Source organism: Oenanthe melanoleuca, chromosome 1 (assembly GCF_029582105.1).
Source record: "Oenanthe melanoleuca isolate GR-GAL-2019-014 chromosome 1, OMel1.0, whole genome shotgun sequence".
NCBI lineage: Eukaryota > Metazoa > Chordata > Aves > Passeriformes > Muscicapidae > Oenanthe > Oenanthe melanoleuca.
Genome location: NC_079333.1, coordinates 25,486,185 through 25,514,176, shown reverse-complemented (window position 1 = coordinate 25,514,176; position 27,992 = coordinate 25,486,185). Strand labels below are relative to the sequence as shown.

Genomic DNA, 27,992 nt, shown 5'->3' with positions numbered 1-27,992 from the left:
GCGCGGGCGGGCAGTGGCGCGGAGGCGGCGGCGGGGCTGGCGCGGGGTGTCCGCCCGGCGGAGGATGGTGCCGGCGCTGGGGCCGCCGCGCAGCGCGCCCGGCCCGACCGTGAGTGCCTGTGGAGGGACTGGGTGCGGGAGCGGCAGCGGGGGGAGAGGGACCAGGAGCGGCAGCGAGGCCGGGATGTCGCGCTGGGCCGGGGCCGCGCTCGCCCTGGGATGCCGGTGGGATCGGTGCCCTTTTGTCCGGCCCGGGTGTGCCCAGCCCGGCCCGGGCAGGGGCTGCGGGGCCGGGACGGGCCGAGGCGCAGCTGCAGAGCGCGGGCGGCCCTTGCCGGTGCGGGCCCTCGGGCGGTCGTGGCTTGGTGGCGGTGCCCGGGCTGTGCCAGGAGTGGTGTGGCTGCGGGGCTGCCCGTGCCAGGGCTGGGGTGAGGTAGAGTCGGGGGTAGCGGCGGTGGAGGTTTGGAGAGCGGCGTGTTTTTATCGCTTTGCGGTCTTGGTCTTGTGAGACAATTGAGCGTGAGTCGCCGTTCAGGGAGTTCGTTTCGGCGGTATCAAGAGGTGGGCACTGCATTTGAGCCTAGCATCTTCTCTCCCGCCGTAGTGGGGATCCCGGATACGGGATCTTAGGTACATCGCGGCCGTGTGCTCGTGTTTAGTGACACCCTAGCGGGAAGTCAGCCCAGTTCAGACCATGATGTGCGTACAGGGCCAGCTTTTTTACTTGCAGAGTTCGGTCACTCGCAGCTAACGTTTCTCGTTGGGCGTGTTTTAAGCTTAGTCTCCTAAGGAAGGAGGTCTGATGGATGTTTCTGTCTAGTCCTTCTTTGCCTGATAATTTTAGCTCTCTGGCCAATTTCTATCAAATTTGCTGGTAACAGAGGCTTTAAAGAGTTGGAAGGCTTCAGTTCCATGAAAATCAACACTGACAAACACAGAAGTGTTTGTAACTCACAGTTACTGTTCACATTAAGGGCAAGACACCTAAAATGCAGCTCCCTGTGACCACACAAATGAACTGAGTCCATTGACATAGCTATAGTTGGATACAGCTGTGGCACATGGTGCCCATTGTCCAGGGAACTCTGTGGGGGAAAACGAAAAGTAAGGCAATGCTTGAGTTTCTGTCCATAAGTTCAGAAATCACAAAACTGTATTTTTGATTCTCACATGATAGCTTGGACTTCCATTAGACTTCATCTGATGTGCAATTATTAAGTACTTCAAGCAGTGATAATGATGTCACAGTTAAGCATCCAGAAGTCAGGTAATGTAACAGTTTGTTTTAGAGGCATGATTTTAGCTTACTTTTAATATACAAGTCATTGGACCATCTTAATAATAGGATTGTGTTATGTAACACTTTAACCAGCTGCAGAGCTTTGTTTGTTGATCATGAATTGTGTGCCATAATCAGAGAAATCATAAGGAAGAAAATTCCTGTGAGTAAATGCTTATTATTATAAAGATTTAGAACTTCTAACTTTTGATTTTCAGTTAGTGCCATAAGAGTAACTCATAAGTACATACATTTGACAACTGAAAATATATTTGTCACTGAATGGGAAATAAGCTTAGAAAAATGCTTGTGTTATGAGTATGATTTGTAAGGTGCTTGTATCCAAAATATGTCAGGTGTGTGAAATAGCACAAGAACATTGCAACTTTTGAAGTGTTTGGAAATTACTTATTCCCTTAGAGACTGACTCATTCCCTTAGGTTATGGATACACGGGAAGATTTTAATGGAGTAGATGAAAAATGGTGGTGGATCCTGGAGGAGTCTGACAGCTGCAAAGAGATAATTAGGATGTAGGTTTTTGATAGTGATGTTGCTGCTTTGATTCCTGGTTTTCCAAGTAGTGTTCTGAGGAGCTTGCCAGGGACAGACTGAAGTGACTGTCACTCATGTGGTCCTGTGATATGTGCCTGGCCCACGCCTGCTGTGTGCATTGTGGACCTTGTTTGTAGCTGAAGTGTAGCTGTAGTCTGGAATTCCAAGAACATATTGGGAGCAAGAAGGCAAAGATTCTGTGACTGAGTTCTGCTGGCTGAGCTACTCCAGCTGTTTTTCACTTCAGCTCTTCTTAGGTGAATGTAGGGGATGCTCCTGACTCTTTTTAGGCAGAAGAGTTACAGAGGTACTTTTCTGAGCATTGTTCAATTGTTGACAGTTTCTCCCATGTGCTGAAGTTGTAAGAACACCTCTGGCTTCCACATATTGAAGTATAATGAATTAGGCTACAGAGAGATTTGGGAAAGTGCATTCTAAATATTTAAACATGCTTTTAATTTGCAAAATGCCTTGATACAAAGTATGTGACATTGTAATCAATCATGTACAGCTTGAATCTGAATTACTGCAATGTATGAGTTGAAGCTCAATGCTGTAGAAGGAAACAGACCTGTGAGGAAGTCAAGGACTGGGACATGCTGGTTTTGACAAGAGCCATTCTGTGGTTTAATTTTTGTACAGTAGTACTTTTTAAGGTCTTAAAAATAACTTTATAACTGACACCTGGCTGGTGGGAGGTATAGGTAGCTCAGCATTTGATATGATGGGTTTCCCAATGAATCATGGTTGGTTGTGTCGCAAGAACTTGTGAAAAGTACCACAAAGTCTGTGCCACTTTGAGGGACAGTGATATCTTTCAAAATAGTAAAACATGTTCCTTAGGATTAAATTTGATTAAAGGAATCACAAACACAACTGAGATGAAGAATTATAAAATGACTGGCTATATTGTGGATGGACAGTCCATTAGGGTGGAGGCAAGTACACTTCTTCAGAGCCTTGAGACTTATAACTGGAGTTATTATAAAAAGATCAGGAACGTATTAGATAGTAGGCATGAACACATTTACACATCCATTTTCTTTTAAAAACCTGGGTTGTATGCACAGCTTCACTGGCGTTTTCATCAGGGACAAGGCTCAGTAACGTTATTTAATTGAAAACTGCCTCATCTGAAACGCTGACTGTGATAGGTATTCAAGTTTACTGGAGGGAAGTGTTCAAGCAGTGTTCAAGTTATTTCAGATTACAGTAACACATGTAAATGTCTCAACTCCTTGATTAGGAAATGTGCCCAGTTTATGTAATGAGGACCTAACTTGCGGTTTAAAATACAATTCCAGCTTTTATGTTGGATATAATGTGTCCAAAGTGTACTACCTTACCAGTGTAGTGCTGTTGTCATGCTTAGAGTAAGCACAAAAGAGATCCTGCTGTGTGCACAAGATTGACAAATTGTGTGTGGACTGGGTTTGTTTCCTGTATGAAAAGCTATGGCTTTCATACTTTTGCAATAATTTACTTTTGCAATAATTACTTATGATAGCAATCTCTTACATCAGCCACGGTGGGTGCCATTGTGATTCAGATAAGAAGAAAATACTAGGCTGCTAAAAATGTTTCATGCTTCCTGGTAACAAGTGCCTTTCTCATTCAGTTACCTGAACTTCTGTCAGGTTAACTGACCAACATGAAAACCATGAATTGAAATCAGCTCCATCTAAGAGCACATCTCAGTTTGCTGGTATTCCTGTACCTGAATGGGTTCTTTGTGCTTCATCTCTAGTGAGGCTGGAATCATCCAAGTATGGAGCTATCAGCTTTTAGGTCTAAATCCAGGTTCCTCAGAACCCATGATCCATTTTTCCAGGTTTTGGTGTGGTGGGTAGTGCCATAAAAAGATTATAGAAAACATTGTCCATTAACCTGCTGACACACTTAATAGCAGTGTAAAGGTTTTATGGGAAGAGGAGATCTTAAAGATTTTTTTATTCTTCAAGTAACTGAAGTTTAAGTGAAAATAATATTGTCCATTCAGGGGGTCAGCTGTAGTCTGTAATGTGGTTGGCTTCAGGGACACTTAATTCATCCAGCCTTCAACCTTTGAAGTTGGACTCTGCTTTGCTTTCATGCATCAGTGAAGTTGTTAGCTAGAAGTTGAACGCAGTTCTTGTACAAAGCTTCATGCTACATTCTTCTTGCTCATTTTCTCCATACATGCTACATTCTTCTTGCTCATTTACTCCAGTAGTAAAATGGTGCTCCAAATCAGCAACAAGGGACATAATTTTTTCACTGTTGGAGTATCCCTAGTATTTAGGGATGCTTTAATTCAGAAATGTTTCAATATTATGTATGTATAGCATAAATTCTTCCTTCTTCCATGTAAGTCTCTCACCTGCTGGAAATTCTGGGACTTCTTGTGTAATTGGACAAGCTTAACTAGTTTTGGCATCATCTTGGGTCATAGTTTCACAAATCCTAAGCCAGCACTGCCACCATGAAAAGCAATCTTGTTGTTTCAGTGTACTTATTTGGGAGTGTGGGGTATCTCTGTGATCCTTTTGCAATGTAAATTTTAAGTTGATGTAGTGTTCTCTTCTGGCCTCCTAGGTGAGGAGTGGCAGTGAACCAGGGGAGAGGCTACATCTCTCAGCATTATTTTGAAGGACTTGGGACAGCAGGGGAAGATAACCATCTCAAGGATTTTCCCATTTATTGCTAGGAGAAATGGGCAGGAATTTCATGCAGTTCAACAAGGGCGAAATCCTGCACTTGAGGAAGAACAAATCAGTCCACCAATATATGGTGAGGGCCGTGCAGCTGGAAAGCATCTTGGCAGAAAAGGAACTGGTGGACATCAAGTTGAACATGAACCAAAAAAGTGTCCTTGAGGCCAAGGAAGCGAATGGTCTCTCTTTGATACAGGAGTGTCAGTAAGCTGAGGGAGTGATCCTTCCACTGCACTTGGCACTGGTGAGGCTACACCTGGCATCTTGTGTTGAGTTTTGGGTTTCCAGTACAAGAAAGACATGGATGTACCATAGAGTCCATTGAAAGGCCTCAAAGACAGTTAAGGTACAGGAGCATCTCTCGTCTTGAGAGGCCAAGGGAGCTGTGATTGTTCAACCTGCAGAAGAGAAGGCTCAGGGAGAATCCCACCTGTAAATTGTCTCAAGAGGCTTTACAGTCCATATTACTTTGTGATTTTTCTCTTTTATTCTGGGCAGGAATGGGAAGACCCTGTGTTTTCTAGCTTGGAAATATTAAGTATGTGAGCTATCCCTTACTAAAGAATGCAATGGAGTTCTCCCACTCCTAGTTTCATAGCTCATGTATAGTAATTCTCCTAAGCTAAATCAGTAGTTCCTAAAGTAGTTCCTGAATTATTGAATTCAGGTTTTCTACAGATTCACACCTATTAGTTGTATTTTCTTCTGTCTAATGTATGTTGATTTTGATTTTAAATTTCTTCTTGCTTTCTCTGGTCATCTGGGCTCAGATAACTTTACTATGGACCTCTCTGTTAATATAATTAAAATAATGTACAACTTTATATCTGCCAGTATTATTCAAAACTGTCAAACATCCAGATTGCAAGATGAGTCCTTTATTCCTGGAACTGAAGTAATTGCCCCATGCACCCACTTCATGGGTTCAAGAAAAAAATCTCTGAAAAGCAAAGGTGTAATTGAGGTTGTAAAGGAGAATAAGCCACCTTCTGTCCACCAAAACATTTTGTGAGCAGTCTGCCTATAAAATGTACGTTGCAAAGTTGTGGAGGTTTTGTTTAGTTTTTTTTGGGTTGGGGGCAGAGTGTGTGCTTGTTTTTGAAAGCTCATTAAAGTGCAATTAGTGAGTTTATTCGATGAGCTTATACATTAAAACAGAAATTCTGTTTTATGGTACCTTCTACCTCAGCCATTTTTGCCTTTGGCCCCTTAAGATTCATAGGGAAGTCCCTTAACTCTGGGAGGGCAGTGTTTGTAACAGAATCTCAGGATTGATCTCTTCTTTGTCTTGTAGTGGAACTTTGTCGTGCAGGCCCATAGAATATTGCTTCCTATATCATGAACCCTTGATGAGTTCTTAGTTTGTGTCAGGTTTCTCAAAACCCAGGCCTGTAAAATATTTGAGAACTTGACCCTGTAATCCTTTGTACTGAATGATTCATATCTGAAAAGATGAATTTAAAATTTTGACACATAAACTCTCTGGATGCCTTGAACATTTCGGTTCTAGGATGTTTTGCAGTGCTTGTTAGTTAGGGTCCTCAGGAGAGAGCTGAAAGGCAGTTTGGCATGTGTCAGAAAATGACTTGATATCTCTTAGGGACCATATGTGGTTTTATGTACAGACTGTGTGAGGATCCTTTGTAGTTGCAGATCAAAAAGAGCTCGGCTTAAAACCAAAGCATTGAAGCAAGAATACTGCTCTGGCTAAATCATTGTAGCCAAAAAGAATCTTTTTATGTTGTAATTCTAAATTATCAGGTTATGTGGTTATCAGGCTCTGTGATGAGGTACTGCTCTTTGGATAGAGATTTCATTTGTAGATAAGGTGACATGAGATAGCAGAATTGGACTGGCTCTCGCTGGAACAGGTTGCCCAGGGAAGCCGTAGATGCCCTATCCCTGGAAGTGTTCAAGGCCAGGCTGGATGAGGTTCTGAGCAATCTGGTCTAGTGGAAGGTGTCCCTGTCCATGGCAGGGGGTTGGAATGAGATGATTTTTAAGGTTCCTTGCAACCCAAACCATTTTGTGATTCGATGGCTTACAGCTTCTACATTTGTCCAGTCAGTCTTTGGTGTTTCAAATGCAGCTTTCTTATATGGATGGATTCCCAACTTTTAAATAACTATCTTGGTCACAGTATTTGGAGACCATGATGACTTATATGTTTCAGCTTTTTTCAGGAAAAGAAGTGCTTGTTCTTTAGGCAACATGCTGCTGCAAGGTTGGGCTCACCAACAGCTGGTGCTCCTGGGCTCTTGCACAGGAGTGAGCTCTCTCAGCCTGGTGCAGGCAATCTTTGCCATCTGATACAGGTGACCTAACCCACACAGAGGTGATGACCTGTGTTAGGAGGAAATTGCTTGCAATTCACTTTGTATCCACTTAGCTTTCACCATCAAAACACACTTGTGGCTCCTTTCAAGTGTCAAGTCAAGTGCAGTGGAATTAGATGTCTGTCTTCTCTTTGAAAATCATTTTCTGTTTTGAGGTGTGGATCATTGGACATTGGAAGCCAGGGAGAGGAGCACTGTCTTGCAACATAGAGACATTTCTCACATTTTGTCACTTCCTTAGAGAAATTGCCATGTGGTAACTTGTGAATCTTGGCACAATACATGGAGAGCAGGGGATCAGGAGGATTTCTCTGGTCATTCCTTTTTGATTTCTTAAAGAAAAGAGTGTCGTTCCCCTTATTTTGATCTGAAGTAGCTGGAGACATGCTTTAAGGTGAGAGCTCTGTTATTTGTGATTCTGGCTTGTGCACTGGTTGCATAATTACAGCTCTTTAGCTCCCAAATGCCTGCTTCCCTTTAACAATTGCTCCAGACCACAGGAGATCTTCCTTTACTTCCACAGTGTGCACTTAGGTTTATTTGCAGTACCAAGATCATCTGCGCAATGTGTGAGGGTGGCAGCAGCTCTCATCTGGGTGAAAATGTGCAGATACTTCTCCTTAAATATTTTCCAGACCATAAGCAGTGAGTAAGAGACTTGGTTCTGTGGACATGAGCTCTATCTCTGCCCCTCCTCTAAGGCTGAAAAAGAAATTATATTGTACTTAGGAAGACTTGGGAGGGAACAACAGTAGAAAAGTTAGAAGTTTCTTGGGGTTTTGTTTTGTTTTGTTTTGTTTTGTTTTGTTTTGTTTTGTTGTTTTTTTTTTTCTTATGAAGTTTTCTTAAACAGATCTGGTCAGGATTTCTCAGAATGACCCTACACCGATCCTGTCCTAAAACCACATGTTACTAAATGGTCAGTGCAATTGCCATTGATATTTTGAAAATTACAAATGAAAACAAAACTAATGTAGATATGAGGGAATATCACTTGAATAATTACCATTTCTCTTCCTCCAATGCTATTACAAAAAAACCCCAAAAAACTCTAAACATTTTATTTCTAGTTCTCTTCCATGTTCTTATATAAGAGCCTTGCTAAAACCTTATTGCTTTATGTCAGCAGGAGGAAAAATACTAATGTATTTGAGTTTAGATAATACAAACAAAAGAGGCAGCATAAAGCTATCTAAAAGCAGTGAAGTTTCTACCTGTTATTTGCAAGCACCTTAAAAAAAAAAGTTGCCCTGTGTAACAAGTTTTAGCTTATTGGCTTTGGTTTTCTTTTCGTAACTTTTGCAGAAGCTCTGGGAGCAGTTTGGTTGGCCTGGGAAACTCTCAGCTGGTTTGCATCAGGACTATCTTCGTCAGCACAAGGTGGCAGTGCCTACTCTGAGCCAGCTGGTCAGCATGCACATCCATGCTGCAGAGCTGGTCATACACCCAGCCCTGTCCAGTCCCTTACCTGACTTCACTCCTTCTCCTCTGCTCACTCCCAAATTTTTGTAAACATCTGGGAACTTCGTCTCTTTGAGAGGTTGCAGTTAGGTCAGTCAGTGGGCCCAGCTGTTATGAGGGAGTGGATTAAGGGACACAGTAACAGGGAGATCTTGATTTCTTCTGAAACCAAACTGATAGATTTTTTTTATTCCTCCTATCAGGAAAAATAATATTTTTCATTTTCCTATATGATACTCTTACCAGGTTGCTTTGATAGGCTACAGTAGTTAATACACACAGGTAACAATCACAGAGGTAAACTTTGAGCTACATTTCCTGCAGTCATCTTATTAGGTAAATACAAAATTAAAATAGAACCATTCCAAGGGGTAATAAAGAAAGGGCAGTAAATTGTGCCTCTTGATCTCAAGGGCACCTTGCTTGTCATTAAAAGCTTGGATTAAGTCCCTGATTTGAGCTAGCCTTGTTCTAAATCATGCATGGAAGAATGGAGAAGTGAGCTCCAGCAGTTGCTTGGATGAAGAAGACACTGTCACAGGAAAAAAGCATTTGAGTAGTTCTTATCTGTGCCTTAGAACTGATCTTAGCTTTACATTAAGGCTAACATGAGGCATTACAAAACCAGTAAGAAATCTGAGGTTGCAGCAGTGTGACAGCTTAAGCTTGCTGAAGGATATTAAGAGAAGAAAGATTTGGACTGCTGGTAGGTTTGTAGAATATGTTGTAGTTGCATATAAAAAAGATTCTTTCTGCCTAATGCAGAAGAATGGAATGGCTTTACTAATTTGAGGAAGATTGTCTTGTACAGCCAAAGATAACAGATTGGAATAATTATTTTCTTTTTTAAAATGAATATTAAGTTTGGAAATAATTCCTAAGTAAGGAATGAAAAAATAATGCCTAATAAAGTAGTCTAAATTAACCTTTTCTTACATTTACTGAGTGCATTTTTTGAAGTAGAGATTTCATAAAATTTGCTGAATAATACCTGGAAAGATGGGTGGTAGACAAGAAGGTGTTTAAATAAATTGGTTTTAAGTTTTATACCCTGTGTTTCAGAACTATAGAAGAGATTAAATTATGTTAAATCTTCAGAACACAAAGAATCCTTTCATTTCTGAGGATGACATTGCATTTCAATTAAAATCAATATTTTGAGTTGACATTGTAAAAGCTGTTAACTACATAAAGCTTGAGGGAACTAAGTAAATATAATTTATATAAATGATGAGTTGCTGCTTCTTCATCTGTTTTAAGAATTTGATTTTTGCTGCATTTTTCTCTGCAGACAACATTCAGCTAAGTGAGCATATTTTATAAGTGAACTTAAAATACGTTTGTCTCTGAGCTTATGAGGCAAATACATGTCTTCTGCTTTAGAGAATCCCTGAAGGGATCTTGTCATGAAGAAGCAATACCTGATGTGGAAGAAGTAAAGGGAAACCCACTGCCAAAGCTCTGGTCATACAACAGCTGAGGGGGAGAAATGGGAGACAGTGTAAACATTCATCAGCCCTTAGAAATCTCCGCCTAGGCAGTATTTTTATTTTCTTTTTAATTCACAAAGCCCATATTTTCAGCAGCCTTTAAGAAAACCTCCTCCCTGGTATCGCCAGCTTTAGCTGTTTTGTGGAGTATCAAATAAAATGAAAAGGTTTCTGTCCTTACAGAATAAGAATAGGAAAAAACAATCTCAGTTCACTGTATTTCTCATGGTACAGTTATCAGTAGAAGGCCAAGAGCTTTATACATGTGTTGCTTAACAAATTTAACTACCTCTTTTTAGTGGCACTTGAAATAGTTAAACTAATTGATTAATTAGATAATGTGTATAGCCTTCCTTTTACCTATTGGGACCACAAAAGTGGGAGCATTGGTTGAGTGGTAAACTGATAAACTTCACCTGAAGTAATTCCACAGTAAAGCGACATTAGGGTAACAGTCACAGCATTCCTATGCCATATTTCCTATATGAAATGGGCTGTAGATCCCAGCGCAGCTGAAGCTTATCAAATACAGACTTCAAGTTTACATTTGTCAGGCTTATGCACTCAGTGTGGCAGCTAATGGCTTGAAATGTGCAGGGAACAGCATCACTTGGAAGAAGTTTACTGATATAATTTCTTAAAAATGGGCAGAGGAGGAAGTGGGGTCTTTGACATATAATAAAGATTTTCTGTTCTTTTTCAGGAACAAAAAATGGTTAGAAACTGTATTAATAAATTGCAGCACAAATTTTCACTTAGGCCTTGTCTATCTATCTTCCAGAATGCTCTATGAACAATGAATTGCTGAATCATTTCAGCATCTACTCAGCATGAAGAAATAAGGCAATTAGAATATTGTGTGTATCATGACTTTGGGAGATAGGGATGGCTGCTGTTAAGAATGAGAACTTTGCTGAGTGGACACAGAAGAAGCCAAACTGTAGTAGTATGTAGTAGTATGAAGAACTACATAGGAGGGAGAAGTGAGTGCTCTAACTTAGGGCAGGGGAAAGATGGGGTTGTGAATGTGTTCTGGACTCCTGCTGGAGTCAGAACAGCCATGTCTGTTATGGGGAGGGGTATTTGTGGATGGGTGCTTTTTTACGCCCTTACCTTCATACAGTTGTGTTTTATCTGAAGCCCTGCATGGAGGCTGGCCATCTAAATCCACATTAATGCTTTCTATGTTAAATACACTGCAATACAGAAATAGTTCTTTGGTTCTCAAGCTGTATAAATTTGCAAGATTAAAAAACTATGGTTGCTTGGTGAATATATTAGCCTTTCAAAAATGCTAAGTTCACCAAAACTAAGATCTCTTTTTATATTTTTGCTTTGATTTCCAGCATATTTGCAATGGTCTCATAATGCCCAATAACTGACATCAGCTCTGTCTTTATAGGTAGTGCAGAAATCAAGAAACAAGGTATGTGAATGCTGCACGATACAATCCAGCATCTTCCTTTTTCTAAGTATGTTTGAGAGCTTTGCTTTACCAGAACTATGCCCACGTGTTCACATCCTCACTAAAGAGAAGCAGTACTGTACACTCTAAATTAAGTGACCTCTTTGTCCTCTTGAGTAGTTTTTTCACCTGCTACACAAAGTGCTGCCTCAATGATGGATACACTAGTGTAGTATCACCAGCAGCTGCTCTGCTTCTCCTGCCTCTGCTGGTAGCCTTAATGGATACAGATTTTGCTGGGGTGCTTTGGCGCCCTGGACACTGCTGAAAGGATGTGTGCTGGCTTCAGTCACTCTGTGTACACCTGAACATCTCTCTGGTTCCCCACAGTGTCCAAGATAGCTGGGCTCTAACCAGGTTTTATTTTTTTTATAATCAGAATCGCTCATCTGCTAAAGTCTCCCAGCTAACCCCTTCCATCATCACCTGGTACAGTGAATGCAGCTAGAATCAGTGAGAAAATACTACTGACCATCACCAGCTGTATGCAGGAGGGATTAGTTATAGATGCCTTGGGTGGGAAATTGGCTTTCCTGGGTTTCAGAGTTATGAGTTTTTACTAACTTGGACAACCTGGGATAACAACTGGTTTAATCTTACTACATATAAACTCAAATAAATTTGTTAGTGAAGTAAGCTAACTGGGTTTCAACAAGAAGAAATCTATCTTGTTTTTAAGATGCGATAACACAATTTCTAGGAGTATGCACCACTGCTTTCTCCGACAGTAAAAGACTGTTAACTCTGTCAGGTGTTTTCATAATTTATGCAGGGGATGGTCAGTGAGCACAGAGAAAGCAAAGTCTGTGAAGGGATATAAATAGAAAGTGATGTGCTCCAATTGCTGGGCTGGAGAGGGCTGTTGTGGTTGTGTTTAGGTAGGGAAATGGAATGCTGTTACTCAACTTAGAGAGGATTGTGTCCAGTTTTGTGGTGGTATGAACACTGTTGTGTGGGTGGAGTTGAATTATGTTCCTGAAATCTTCAGGCACTTTGAGTTCCCTGAGTTGGATCTATTCATAGGTTGTTTCTTGTTTACTTTATTTTATGGCTTTCCAACATCTCCCAAGTTTTCCCTGGAATGTAGAAAGTACGTCAAGATTAGAGTGGTAAACAGCATCAGCTCTAATGTTTCTCATCCTCTAATCTTTACTGAATGCACTACATTCAATTAACTTCTAGAATATAAAGACTGAAAAGCAGTATCTGAATTCAGTTGTGATACAATACAGATTATTTCTATTAGTTTGACACACACATACACACAGGGGTGTGCAGAGAGCACTTTTTAAAGTGTATGCTTCAGTGCTTTGGGAGCTCCACAGGTGTCTGGCTTTCTGGTTTATAAGGATATTAGTTTGGGGGTTTGTTTCTGTTGTCAGGGCTGGTAGTGGTAGGCTCAGTTTACATTAAAAACTGCTTGATGTTTAAAGTTATATTAAAAACCACCCCCACTTCCTTACGGTCCAAACAAACCAGACAAAGAAATACTCTAAAGATATGAAGCCTATTAAAAGAATCCAATGTGCTTTCCAGGAAAAGCCAGGGAAAGGCAAAGCCACGAGGAGTTTGAGGGCCCATGGGAAGAGTTGCAATAACAGGTTGGTTAGTGAGAGAGTGAATGGAACTGTGAAAGTAAATATGGAGCTCAGACATCAAAAAACAGTTCTATTTTTTCCTGTTGTCATCTCCAGTATATGTCACTTGCTCTCCAAAATTAATTTCTCTGCTAGATATGTGTTCAACCATCATTGACTTAATCTCATCTTTTGTGTATTTTTATAATATTATTGTTTGTCTAAATGTAAGCTACCAATCTGTTCAAGATGAGGACAAGTTATGTGAAATTTATTAGGCTGCTATTTCATAACTTTAACTGAATTTTACATATCTGAGAACGTAGGAGGGTCATTTTAATCTGTACAGTAATTTAAATAATTTTAATCTGTAAAGTAAATTTTAATCTGTACAGTAATTTAAATAAATAACTTGCTTAATGGCAAGTAAGTTTTCTAATCTGCTGCATTAAGAGCACTCTAAATTTGTAGTTAATGTCCTCATTGTAGCTTGTTCTTTGCTTAGCATTCGTGCTTTATTTCAATACGGGAATTGAGTGCAGATTTAGGGAGGAAGGGCTGATAAGAGAGAGTTCAGCTGTTCCTCCTCCCATTTGAAAAACAGTCATATACTCTTAACTTCTCTTCTTGTTTGCTTAAAGTGGTTGGGATTATAATAGTTTTTGTATTTAAAGTAATTGAAGAAATGGAAACCAATTCATTACAGACAGGTTTTGCAAAACATCCCGGTAGGCAACATGCTTGATTTTTAATGTCACAAAATCAGCTGCTCTGAGTCAGAGGGATGGATTTGTGCCTACATTGTAATAGGGCCCTGTCCTTGAGGTCCAAGGCAAAGCCTTGTAAATGTTGTGGGCTAAGAATCCAGAAAAGTGCAGGAGTTGTTAATTCCTTCCGTGATTTTTCCTCAGGCTCTCTTCTCTGAAACCATGCCAGAGATGACAGAGAATGAGACACCTACTAAGAAGCAGCATCGGTGAGTTTTTGTGGGAAAATGACTATTTTGTAGCCCTGTGGTCTGCAGTCGTGTTGCAGTTACGAAGTTTCTAGCTAAATAAGGGTTTGGCAATAACGGTATGGACAAGAAGTTCTTTATGTTCATCAGGGTTGATCCAAAAGTTTCTCTCTTGCCCTGTCTATGCCAAACTATTTGTTAAAGACATATCTATCAGGGTCACTTAGGCAAAAGAGATTCTTTAATTATTTCACTGACTATTCTTATGTGTGTAAAACTGTGTCGCTGCCTTGGTTAGAGCACAGCCTCTATTTTTGTGGAGGCTCTTGTAGATATCTGGGGGCGACTGTACTAATTTTGACAGGGTAATTTAAATCTCTTCCTCAACTCCCAGTGGAATCTGGGTCTTACAGCTCAAATCTCTGCTGGAACTTAAACTTTGAGGTTGTACAGCAACACTATGACCAAAATTTGTAACAGTGACTCAGCACTCACTCCAACTTTTCCAGAGTTTTGTATTAACATGATTGGTCTAATGTGTGATTAACTGGGGATTTCTTCAGTCCTTAGTTAAACACAGCATTCATCTTATGCTACTAACCACGTAGGATATGATTTATGATCAAGAAAAGCTCAGAGAGAGCATTGCAGAAAGTTTTTCAGTCTTCATGGATTTCACGACTCCTTCTTACCTAATAGAGTATTTTGTGTTCTGTAATGGTAATGTCAAACCAAAGGAGAACTGGGTCTCTCCAGTCCTTATATTCTTGTGCATATTTCGTATTAACAATCATCTTTAAGCGTTATTTCTTAGCAGACGTCTCTGGGTCTGACCTGTAACAGTAACATTACTGTTTTGTAATTCTTGGCTTAAATTACTCTAGGTGCACACTATCTTTAGTGAGTTACCAGAAATAGGTATCAACTCAAAGCATAAAGGATATACTTTGCCTCATAGTAATCACACCTCTTCCACATGTATCTTGCCTTCTTACCTCAGATCTTGTTACATCTGAACTGTTCTGTAACAGTCGTAAAGGACAGCAGAAGATGCTACTCTGCTTTTTGCATACCCTAGCAGACATATAAACTGAGAATGTGCTCCTAGACAGAAGTTTTTGAAATTGTTTTTTTTCTGGAATTTTGCTTTTTCCAGAAAACACATGCTTTGCTTTACTGTACTTCCTGGAAGTATTTGTCTTAGTGCATGTGTATAGTACATCTTACTTATATATGTAGTGTATATATTTGAAATTTATTGGCTACCAGTAAAGCAATTTGGGTCATTGCGCAATAGTCCCAGGTGAACATCTGAAACCAGACACAACCCTTACATACCCAAATCATACCTATTCAGAATTTTCAGACAGTAAAGAACAGCAGCTGCAGAGAAGCAGTTTTTGGTTTCTCTCACAAAAGAAGCCTCTTTTACTCCAGAAGCTATGATGTTTGAAGGCAATGTGGCTGGAAAATCAACTTGCATGGTAAAGTTTTCTCCTGTTTCAGTGATCCAGTGAATGTAAAAGCAACATTTCAGACAAATACTTAACTATCTTTTTCCTCAGAAACGAAACTATTTTTTTTAATCTTTGGTCTTTTTAAACACTGTTTAATAGGAACATAAAAACCCAGCTTTCCACTATAAATATAAATATGAATATAATATGTACCAACAATCAAGTGGAATCTTAGAAGTGTACCTTGTTAAGTTGCAATTGATTTAAGTCTGAACATGAATGAATTTTTGTTAGAAACTTTTTAATACCAACGTCTAAGAACATCTGATTGTGACTTCTGCTGTTCTGATTCACAGAGCGGGCTATAATATTCAGTATTTTTAGCTGTAACAGAAATAATAAAATAAATATTTGTTTGTATGCAGATCTTTAACCTTCAGTTTCACATGAGTTTTTTACTTTATGTTTCACAGAAAGAAAAACCGGGAGACACATAATGCAGGTAGGAACATCATGCTCTGCTGGTCTGGAAATAAGCACAGATACTTTGGAGTAGTAAAACATAGTTTGCCTGGGGAAGGTTCCTTCATAGGAGTTTAGTACACTGAAAAACCTCACCCTAGCAAACACCTTTCTGTGTCCTTGCATAAAATATCTGTGCAGATTGGTTCTAGTTTGCTGTTTTCCACAGTACCAAGTTAAAGTATGAGGAAGCACCATGACCCTGCCTTTCCAAAGCTAGTAAATTAAGAAGTAAACAATTTCAGTTGTGATCAGTTCCAAAGGAGAACAACTGCACAGGCATTCACATGCAACTAATATCCACCTCTGTCAAAACAGAGACAAGTATCCTACCTGAGAGCTTTAGAGGCTCCCTGGATTACACGTACTCCTCTAGTCTATTCCTAAGGCACCCACACCCCAGAAATTCTGTGCAAATATTGGCTGTATGTTGCAGGAGTCGCATCCTTTGGGCAGCACCCAGTCAGTGTCTAGCACCAATGGCATCTTCTACAAGTAGGAACACAAAGATGGACTGGAGAAGAGTCTGGTAGGCTTTGGCCTGGTTTATCCATAGAAGTTGATTGCAGTTGTTCTTTTACTGAACAGCAGTATCACGTGGTCTTCACAAACTCAGCTAGAAAAACCACTGAGGAGTTTCCATATGAAGCCTGTGCAAAGTTGTACTTGTTGAGTGTGCTCAGCGTGTAGCCAATTTCTTAAGTATTAAGAAGAATCAGGAAACAGTCTTATCAAGTTTACTTCTAAGATTGCTGGCCTCATTGGAATTCCCACTTCCTGTTTCACTTGTTGATAGCTTTCCAAAATCTTTGTCACCTGGGTTGAACTCTGCAGTATGTGGAGACCAGCTCCTTTCAAGCCTGTACTTTCTTAGTCATTAGTATCTGGAAAAACTTAGGACAGTGTTGCAAATATTACCAAAAAAAGGAGTAGCATTTCACAAATACTGGTATCTGTAAGTATGAGTAAGATATATAAAGTCCCAGGTGTCCTATGTTTTAATTTTTACAGAGGTGCTCTAATCTATGGTAAATTTCTTGCATAAGAAACCTTATCTTGCTGCATTTAGTGTATTTAGGCATGTCTGTGTCAATGCCAGCAGTCTCTCCTGAAATGCAAAAAGAGATAAATTGAAGTGACAGGCTGCTGAAATAAGACTGTTTAAATTAAATTAGCAAGTCTTTTGTAAAGGAGCAAAATGAAATACACTCACCTGCAGGTCACAGTTTGTTTCTGTGTGCCACCAAAAGCAGAGCAACTGCACAAATCAAAAGCTTCATTCACCACCATGAACAAACAACACAATGGTTTGAGTCCTGACAAAGCCATGACAAAACTTTTTTCTTTTTCTTTTTTTTTTTAAGGCATGTAATAGTTTTAAGTTTGTATAGAACATGAAAATATTTCAGTAAAAAATAGCTACATAAGAATTTACTATATTTGAAAGAGGCTGACTGTCGTGGATTGAAGAGATACTGTCTGTAGAAAAAATGCCCATTGCACTTCTAGACTTACCCTTGTGCCAATATTCAGACCTATTGAAGAGGTAAATGGTATCACTAGAAGACTATAAATCAAGCATTTTCTGACTTTCTCCAAAATGGGTATTTCACTAGAACTAATCTCCATTTAATATTTTCTTTATTGCCAGTCAGTTAGACTTTTCAATGTAGAAAAGAGTAACTGATAGTATATACACCTAGAGCTTCAGCTCTGTTCAGTATTGGCTGGCTGCTCTGTTAATATAAATTTAAAATTAAGTCTGAAGACTGATAAAATCTACATTATTTCTCTTTTGGTGCTAAATTTGACATTAGAATTTAAGAGGCATGGGTTTGCTTCCCAAATGTGAAACTGATTCTTTCCATGATCTTTGTTCATTTGCTTTTTGTATGCCTAAATGTTATCAATGTATCTTATGAAGAGAGTGTCATAAAGCTGTGTTAGAAAGCAGTTTTAAAACCTGAATTTTGAGTTGTAGGAACTTTACATTTTCATGAAGGGGTCCAAAATAGCCCCACCTTTTGAAGGTATAGCTATTTACGTTATGACTCTTTGATTCCACTGAGTATGAATTTGATAATTGAGATTTACTTTAGAGGAACTTTTTTCCTCACTCAAGCTACTCCAGGTTCCAATGTGTATTGAAATAATGGTTTTATGAGCCCTTTTGCTGCCATTGTGCTGACTTGCCTAACCAGATAACACAGTACATATTATTTTTGCTTAGTGGAGAGACATCGAAAGAAGAAGATTAATGCTGGGATAAACAGAATTGGAGAACTCATTCCCTGCTCTCCAGCACTTAAGCAGGTGAGTGTCCATCCAGAGGTGCATACAAGTTTCCTGTCAAATGTTCAAATGTTTCTTTGTCTGTTGAAGTATAAATACTTATTTTACTATTTGTATTAGCAAAAAGGCAAAACTATCCAAATCAATATACTCAAAAATGTCACTAGTTATTAGTATTTTAAAAACTACCTGCAATAGAGTTTCTGTTTGGAAGTGGAGGTTCTTGTGAATGCTGTTACACAGATTTTAAGCATTTTATCTGAAAGTGTTGCATATGACTGCTTATTTTTGTCATCCTTCATATAATGGCTTGAAAGCAATTCAGAAACTGAAATTATAATAATAGTAATTTAAGACACTCTCCTTGCAAAAGATGAAGCAAGACAAATGCTCTGAAGTTGATGCACAGAAGCATCTTTTTCAAGATAGAGGAATCCCCTGCAGAGACTGTTCCTACTGAACAGTAGAAGAAATTAAGTGAATAAAGGTTTTGCAGGCAGAATAAGCATAGTTTCATAGAAAGATGATTGTGGATGGGTTATTTTCTCTTACCATATTCCCTAGTACACTGCTTTCAAAATTATGCATCTAACTCCCTGGATTGTTGTTCCATGTTTGTTTCCTTTCTAATAAAATATTTACAAGGCAGTATTCTGGAAATTTCATGTGGTGTGTATGTTTATTGGTGAACATGAATTTTGGGCTGATCAGCAAGAAAGGATGCTGGCTGTTCAGGATCTGTGGCCTTAATATCTACCTCTGGGCATCAGAAAGTATCAGCTCCAGCACTGAAAATGTTACTCTGTAAAATCTCACAGCATTTTAGGGTCAGTATCACTCACAAAAGCAACCAAAGCAAAAAACAACCTCAAAAAACCCCAACTCAAACCAAAAGAAAACAAAGCTTAACCAGTGATATTCAGAGCATGTTTTTAATGTAAAGACCTCTTGGAGTAAGTGCAGCCTCATCACTAATGGATTTACAAATTCTAGACTTTTCTCCTAGTTTTATATATATGTTTTCTTTTACAGAGCAAGAACATGATCCTGGATCAGGCCTTTAAGTATATAACAGAAATGAAAAGACAGAATGATGAACTTCTGTTAAATGGAGGGAACAATGAGCAGGGTAAGTACAAATGCTGGCTGAGGGCTCTAGAATTTCTGTCCCTCAGTTCTGCTGTCTTTCTGTACTGACTAACAACAAAGCCTGGAACCACAAATGGGAATCCCAAGAAATTATGCACATACAGGAAAAATACCACTGCTTAGAATATTTTGAAATAAAAAGTCAGCAGTAAGCCCAAGTGAGTGTTCTGGCACGTAGCTGTAAGATAATGAAGCAATTGCATTGTGATGTACAGTAATTACAGAGCTTTTTAGGTGATGTGGCATCATCTGGTAAATTCTGCCCCAGTTTATTCTACTGTAGTGATCAGAATGATTTCTGACAAACTTCGGTTAGATTTTTCCATTGAAAAGATAAAGTTTTCTTAATTTATAAAGCTTTTTTTTTCTTTGAGTAGCTGTAAAAGTTATAACCACTCATTTTATAAAAATATAATGCATCATATAGAATTTACTTGAATAGATGTGTAAAAGTATAGTGATGGAGGTGTGAAAAAGTCTCAGAGCTAATGTTGTGGTTTGTGATTTTTATTTCTGCTTTATTATGGTTTTCCCAGTTTGATGAGCCATCTCTCAAGTGCATTACCAGTTTTTGTGGCTTTACATGAGTGCTTTGTATTTAATTTTGTGCATAATTTTTGGATGTCGTGAAACTTAATTTTTCTGGAAGGCTGTAAGATTATCAACGAAAACAGTTTTGGTGTTTGCAAAAGAGCAGAGAAAAGAAAAAGATTAATGTGCTTTTCTTTCTTTCTGGAATTAAACCATTTTGATTAACATTCAGTTTCATCTGAGTTAGTCCTAATGTTTTTTCTTAAGTAATTTGATATATCCTGCTGTTAGTAATGGAATAGTCTTTGAAATTCATTCACTTTCCCATTCAGTAGAGAGACTTACCAGGATAAGAGCACATAGGTTGTGCTAACCATTTGAAAAGAGCATACATTATTAATAATGTATTCAATTTATTTCTACAAATTATTTCATTACTACACAGTGTTTACTCTCTAAATCATGTGGTAACATTATTTCATTATTTGTTCTGGTGCTGATGTAATGGAGCACTCTCACTGTTTTGTAGCTGAAGAGATAAAAAAACTCCGGAAACAGTTGGATGAACTGCAAAAGGAAAACGGGAGATACATTGAGCTACTGAAAGCAAATGATATTTGCTTGTATGATGACCCTACAATCCACTGGAAAGGAAACCTCAAAAACGCCAAGGTCTCAGTTGTTATTCCCAGTGATCAGGTTCAAAAGAACATCATTGTCTATTCAAATGGGACTCAACCCAATGGAAATAACCAGGGAGCGTCTGTGCAGGGAATAACATTTAATGTTGGTCATAATTTACAAAAGCAAACAGCCAATGTTGTGCCAGTTCAGAGAACTTGCAACCTAGTGACTCCTGTGACCATTGCTGGTATTTATCCCACAGAAAATAAGACATGGTCACAACCTACAGTTTCTCCACTGGCATCTGCTCAGACACCTCCAGCAGGTAATGTTCTTGAGCTCCCCACCCCAGAGAACGAGCGAGGTGTGCCCACCACTGCTCCTGCCAGCTCACAGAGCACACCTCGACCTGCAGCAGAACGGGAACTACAGTGTTCTTCAAGTAAAGCACCACAGATGGAGCAAAATCCCCCCAAAAGCAAAAATGATGAGGAGGGCACTAAATCAACAAAGAAAACACTCCTGCAGGGAACCAGCCTTCCTTCCAGTGCCTCTGTGGAAGCCTCCCAAGTTCAACAGGTGAATGCAACTTGTTCAAATACACACAATTCCAGGAGTGACATCCAAGTGAGCTGTGCCATTTCAGCCACGGACACAGCTTGTGTGCCACCTGTGAAACTGTCTACTGCAGAGAGCTGCTCTTCTGCAAGTGTCCTCAAAAGTATGGATGTGGTCAGCAGTGCTGGGATGCCTGCGACATCTGCAACAGAAGGAGTTAAGGCTGTGACAGCAATAAGCACTCTGGCTGCCAGTCCCCTGGAGAACTGCTGGTCTTTTTCAGGCTCTTCAGGTGTTGGCACTTCAGACTTGAAAAACATGAGTAGCCTTACCCGGATGCCTTCAGCTGGGAACACACAGACCACATGGACAACTTTGCAGCTGGCAGGAAACACTGTTCAGCCACTGAGCCAGACCCAATCTGGGATAATGACTGCTGTCCTCAATGAGCCAGTCAATGGTGCTGGGACTGTATCTTCTACCCACAGCAGGCCTGTGACTACAAGTATCAGTTTGCATGCTTCTCTGCCTGGGGACGGCCAATCAGCTGAACAGATTGTAGTTACCTTGCCCTCATGCCCACCCGTACCTATGCAGCCTTTAATCAGCCAGTCACAGGTTAAAGCTCAGGCTGCAGGAAATATCCTTCCATTAAACTCAGCTATGCAGGTGATTCAGATGGCTCAGCCAGTTGCCTCAGCTGTGACAGGAGCACCAGCTAACCAGAATGTCATCATTCTCCAGCCTCCAAACCCTGCTCCGTGCCCACCCATTGTGAGGGCAGAAGTTCCCAGTCAAAATGTTAGTCAGCAAATTGTAATTATACAAGCTGCAAATCAAAATCCTCTTCCCCTTCTCTCTGCTCAGCCTTCTGCTTCTGTAAGAGTTCCTGTGAATGGACCGACTGTAGTTGCCAACTCCAGCGGCTCCATGCAAAATGCCTCTCTTCCACAGACTTTCGGAGGGAAACACCTTGTCCATATATTACCAAGGCCATCTTCTTTGCCATCTTCTAGCTCTACGCAGACATTTTCAGTGACAATGTCCAACCAACAGCACCCTCAGACAATCTCATTAAATGGGCAGCTTTTTGCATTGCAGCCTGTGATGTCTTCATCTGGAGCTTCAAACCAAGCCCCTATGCAAATTATTCAGCCCACCACCAGTGAAGATCCAAATACCAATGTTGCCCTCAATACATTTGGAGCTTTAGCTAACCTCAATCAAAGCATATCACAAATGGCTGGACAGAGCTGCTTGCATTTGTCTCTCAGCCACCCCACCAATCCTGCAACTGTCAATAAGCAGATTGCCACAGTCAACTGTGTGTCATTGCCAACTTCTGTGGCATCTTCAGTGCCTGCAGAGGTTTCGGTATTAACCAGTGCATCTAATTCCATAAATGCTTCCCCTCAAAAAGCGGCTGCTGGTTTGCCATCCAGTGCAAAATCAAAAAGGACAAACAAAAAGCCAAGCACTAAGAAACACCAAGCAGTCAATAGTAAAGTGTCCTGTTCAGCAGTTCCTTGCAAAAATGCAGAGAAGGTGGACTGTGGTCCTGTGGAAACGGTAGCAAAGCCTTCAAATGGCAAAGGGCTGCCAGAAAACACCCCAGCAGTGTCACAGGCTGTAACCACATTGCAGGTGGGTGGTACAGCTGCATCGAGTGGCGTCAGCATTTCTGACTCTCCTTCCAAGGAGACTGTGATCTCTGAACAGGCAGTGAAAACCCCCTCTGCTCCAGAGCCAAGCTCAGCAGAGGGGCCTACTTCCTCCCCGCTGGAGTCTGTAGTGTCAGAGCAGTTGCTGCTTGCCCCACCACCAGCCAAAGATGCTGCTCCTCATCAGCAGGCCCAGGGATCTCAGAGCCACCCACCAACGGCCTCTGAGTTGTCAGAGTCTCCCAAACCCTGCGAACCCCTCAACACCTTAACATCCTCTCGTAAAGAAGCACAGGTGACACATTTGCAGGTTGCAAATGGGACTTCTGCAGTACAGAGCAATACAGCAGGTCATACTTCCAAGGCAGGAATTATTTCGGAGTCCTGCAATGTTGCACAGGATTCCTCAGTGGTAATGCAAGATGCGGACTTGTTAGAAGGACAGGGTCTAACCAAAATGCTGTCTGATCTCACAAAAGAAAGAACAGCTGTGGAAAAAACCTCTTCATTTGCTGTTCAGGGGGAGCATTCTGATTTTCCTATGGAAAACTCTAAATCAACAGAATCAAATGTTGATTTTCCTGAGAAGCAGGAACTCTTGCTGATGAACACGGAAAGTGATACTGTCTCTCAGCCTCACTCCTGCATCTCTGATCAGGAAGTAGTGAGTGCTTCCCTTATCACTAGCAGGCAGGCGGATTCCCCCATGTCAACCAGCTCTGGCAGCAGTCGAGGCTTCTCAGTTGCATCGATGTTGCCAGATACCACCAGAGAAGACATCACAAGCAGCACCTCAACTAGTACCTGTAACAGCTGCACATTTTCAGAACAGACTGACATTGTAGCTCTTGCAGCGAGAGCTATTTTTGACCAGGAAAGCCTTGAGAAAGGTGGAGGGGGAATACAGGTTAACACAAGGGTCGTAATCTCTAAGTCTGAGGCTGCACCTTTGGAGAGAGAGCAACAGCCTTTTAAACCTCAGTCAGTAAAAGAAAACAATGCAGGGCCACAGGAAGCAGCCCCGAACAAATTCAGTGCTCATGAGACAGTACCGACAAATGTCGACAGGCAGGTTGAGAAACCAAGCTGCTCTGTAGGAGGTGTGGAAACATCAAACACTCCTTTGCAGATTTCCACTTCTCAGACACCCAACATAACCAGTCTAAGTGTGAATAATCTGATACACCAGAGCCGCATTGTCCATCCCCTGGTGAGTTGCTCAGGTTTATCCCAGTCTTCAGAGCCTGGAAGTGTTCCTGCAGCTGTGAGCCTCTCCCTTCCATCTAGGACATACATCAATCCGTCCCCAGGACCTACTCTGATGAGTGAATATGCTCAGGAACAATTGAATGCTATCAGGGCAAGCACCATGCAGGCACCCCAGCTGCAGGAATCACACTTAAAGCAGCAAAATCATGAAGGTCGCAAAGACTCTGCCAAGAGGGCTGTTCAGGATGACCTTCTGCTTTCTACAGCAAAGAGGCAAAAGCAATGCCAGACAACACCCATAAGGCTTGAGGGGATGGCACTGATGAACCGGACACCAGAGGGTATTGCTGATCAAACACAGATGCTGGTTAGTCAGATTCCTCCTAATTCATCCAATTCAGTGGCACCAGTGAGCAATCAAGGGCATGCTGATGGCCTCAATAGGTTATTCCCACCCAACAGCAATTTCGTAATGCCGACTTTGAGACAAACTGAAGTTCAGTGTGGTTCTCAGCCACCGCTTTCAGAGCAGACAGGGCAGCACTTGCAGCCAATTCAACATGCCCCTGCCCAAGGCATCTCTCACCTTCACAGTAATCACCCGTACCTAAAGCAGCAGCAGGCTGGGCAGTTAAGAGAGAGGCACCACTTGTACCAGCTGCAGCACCATGTCACTCACGGGGAAAACTCAGTCCACGCTCAACCCCACAGTGTCCACCAACAGCGAACGATACAGCAGGAGGTGCAGATGCAAAAGAAACGGAATCTCATCCAGGGAACACAAGCCACACAACTTTCTCTACAGCAAAAACACCATGGAAATGATCAAACACGGCAGAAAGGTGGTCAGCCCCATCCTCACCACCAACAAATGCAGCAGCAGATGCAGCAGCACTTTGGAGCTTCCCAGCCTGAAAAGAACTGTGAAAATCCTGCAACAAGCAGAAACCACCATAACCACCCTCAGAGCCATATCAATCAGGATATTATGCATCAGCAGCAACAGGATGTTGGCAGCAGACAGCAAGGTTCCACTTCAGAACACGTGTCAGGGCACAATCAGATGCAAAGACTTATGACCTCGAGGGGCTTAGAGCAGCAAATGGTGTCCCAGGCTAGTATCGTAACCAGACCGTCAGATATGACATGCACCCCTCACAGGCAGGAAAGAAACAGAGTTTCCAGCTACTCTGCTGAGGCTCTCATTGGGAAGACGCCCTCTAATTCGGAGCAGAGAATAGGAATATCTCTTCAAGGCCCCAGGGTTTCTGACCAGCTTGAAATGAGAAGCTATCTTGATGTTTCTAGAAGTAAAGGCCTGGCGATTCATAATATGCAGGGCCGCTTGTCAGTCGACCACACAGTTGGCTCAGATGTGCAGCGTCTTTCTGATTGCCAAACATTTAAGCCCTCTGGACCCAATCAACAGCCGACGGGCAATTTTGATGTACAGGCTTCAAGAAACAGTGAAATCGGCAATTCTGTGTCATCCCTCCGGGGCATGCAGTCACAAGCATTCCGAATAGGTCAGAATGCTCCGCCATCCATAGAGAGGCAGAAGAGACTGCCCTACCAGCCAGTACAGAGTATTCCAACAGGGAATACCCTGCCGTCAAGGGAAAATGAAAACACATGCCACCAAAGTTTCATGCAGAGTTTGCTCGCCCCTCACCTTGGAGATCAAGTCAGCGGAAGCCAAAGATCAATCCCAGAACATCAAAGGAACACACAGTGCAGTGCCTCCTCCACAATTGAGTACAACTGCCCCCCAGCACGGGAGAGTGTCCACATCCGAAGGGATGGTGATGGCCAGAGCAGGGAAAGCTGTGACATGTCCATTGGGGCAATTAACACAAGGAACAGTTCACTGACTATTCCTTTTTCGAGTACTTCTTCCTCAGGAGACATTCAGGGTCGCAATACAAGCCCAAACATCTCTGTACAGAAGTCCAACCCCATGAGGATGACAGACAGTCATGGAACTAAGAACCACATGAATACACCTGTTTCCAGCAATATGCATGGAGGTGTGAGGCCAACTCACCCTCACCCTGCAGTTTCACATGGAAATGGCGAGCAAGGGCAGCCTCCTGTTCGTCAGCCAAATTCTTCAGTCACTCAGCGCTCGAGGCATCCTCTGCAAGACAATGGAGGTTCTAAAATACGTCAGCCTGAAAGGAATCGATCTGGAAATCAAAGACATGGGAATGTCTTTGACCCTAGTCTTCCCCATCTTCCTCTGTCCACCAGTGGCAGCATGATCCTTGGGCGCCAACAGTCCACGATAGAAAAGAGAGGAAGCATTGTCCGATTTATGTCTGATGGCCCTCAAGTGTCCAATGATAACACGACCCCTGACCAACATACTCTCTCCCAGAATTTTGGATTCCCTTTTATTCCAGAGGGTGGCATGAATCCACCAATAAATGCTAATGCTTCTTTCATCCCATCAGTCACTCAGCCTAGTGCCACTCGGACACCAGCTCTAATCCCAGTAGATCCTCAGAATACACTGCCATCCTTCTATCCACCTTACTCTCCTGCCCACCCTACCCTCTCCAATGACATTTCTATCCCTTACTTTCCCAACCAAATGTTTCCAAACCCAACCACGGAGAAGCCAAGCAGTGGAGGTTTAAACAATCGATTCGGATCCATTTTGTCTCCTCCCAGGCCTGTTGGTTTTGCTCAACCAAGTTTTCCTTTGCTTCCAGATATGCCACCAATGCATATGACCAACACATCGCACTTATCCAATTTTAACTTAACTTCCTTGTTTCCAGAAATAGCCACAGCTCTTCCTCCAGATGGCTCAGCGATGTCGCCTTTGCTTTCCATTGCGAACACATCTGCTTCAGATTCTTCCAAGCAGCCCTCAAACCGCCCTGCCCATAATATAAGCCATATTTTAGGTCACGACTGCAGCTCAGCTGTATGAAAACTGGCAAACTGACTTCTGGTCCGATGTGTTGTTTATATATTTAAGAAGGAAGCAGATCCTAGTGGCACCTCTGGAGAGACCATTCACAGCATCACTGTTTATTTGCCTAAATGTACATATATGGTACTTTCTATATTTAAATACACGTCGTATTTCCACCCACCTTACTGACTCTAAAGCACCAGTGCCTATAGCAATGCTTACTTACTAGGAAATGGTAAGGATGCAACATTGAGAACTGTGCAAATATTGGTTGTTGATTTTCCAACAATCAAGTTTGATGTCCCATTGTCCCAAGGTAAGGGCCGCCCTCAGTAATACATGGAGTGAGAGCATCCGAACGGGAGACAGGAAACAAGTGCTACAGGTGTCAGTTTGTCCTGACGTGTTTACCTGAAACTGCAGAGGAGCTTGGAATGGTTTGGGTTTCTCATTTTCCTTTGTAAAATATCTTCAGGAGCTTCAACACAACTCAAGTCTGTGTTAACCCAGTGCTAATTGGAAAAAGCATTTGTTGTGCAGCTTTTGTCTGTCTCAAGCTTGTCACGTACACTTGACTTAAGGCTGACTTTACCTGGTGAAAATTACTGTGTGCTCCCATGGTCAGCAATTAAAAATACTGTTTTAGAAAATTTAGATTTCTTTAACCCATGACTTTCTGTTTCTAAGAATCTTGTTTGAATCTGTTTCAACAGTGGCTTTAGTTACTGCTGAACTCAGTCGATGTTTCAGTGTAGCTGATGACTCCTGGTGCAGTCACAGAGTCAGCAGCTATGTTTGTTGCCATTTCATTTTTGATTGCTTCAGGTTACCTCAGGGTGGGTTTTGTACCTTGTTTAGCACCTTCTTAATGTCTTTTTGTTTTTCCCCCTCTCTACTTTTCTTTGGCCCATGGTCTAACACCAGCTTTCTGCTTTGTGTGAGTGATAGCCCATTGTTGTACCAGGCAGCACATGGGAGGAGAACCTGTCCCATCCCACAAAATGAGTGGAGATTCCTGAGGGTACAGGTTTTACTTGATATTGCTGATAGGATTGAGCTTGAGTTAATATCAGTACTCTGCACTTGAATGCACCTTTTATCTAAACCTGTGTGTTTGTGTCTGAAGGAGGAACATGGATGAATGAACGTGTGTGTTGAGAGCGAAACACACAGAAAGACATTGGGATTTGAAGAAGGATGATGTGTTTGTAGATGCATGAGAGATGGAATGAATGTGTGTGCTGGCTGAGTCTCCA

General features: G+C 41.4%; 1 protein-coding gene across 1 annotated transcript; it reads left to right on the top strand.

The window, feature by feature from the left end:
- Positions 1–13: 13 nt before the first annotated feature.
- USF3 (upstream transcription factor family member 3) lies at positions 14–27,390 on the top strand. The gene is made up of 6 exons (XM_056483296.1): positions 14–109; positions 13,767–13,831; positions 15,741–15,769; positions 18,020–18,102; positions 19,114–19,210; positions 20,291–27,390. Exons 1-6 carry the CDS (start codon positions 65–67, stop codon positions 26,749–26,751), a joined length of 6,780 nt encoding a protein of 2,259 aa, XP_056339271.1. The 5' UTR covers positions 14–64; the 3' UTR covers positions 26,752–27,390.
- The last annotated feature ends 602 nt before the right edge of the window (positions 27,391–27,992 follow it).

Bases quoted from the DNA above. Each gene is read 5' to 3' on its own strand.
- USF3 (XM_056483296.1), top strand. From the start codon at position 65: ATGGTGCCGGCGCTGGGGCCGCCGCGCAGCGCGCCCGGCCCGACC. The intron at 110-13,766 runs GTGAGTGCCTGT...ATTTTTCCTCAG, and splicing joins GCAGCGCGCCCGGCCCGACC to GCTCTCTTCTCTGAAACCAT. The intron at 19,211-20,290 runs GTAAGTACAAAT...ACTGTTTTGTAG, and splicing joins TGGAGGGAACAATGAGCAGG to CTGAAGAGATAAAAAAACTC.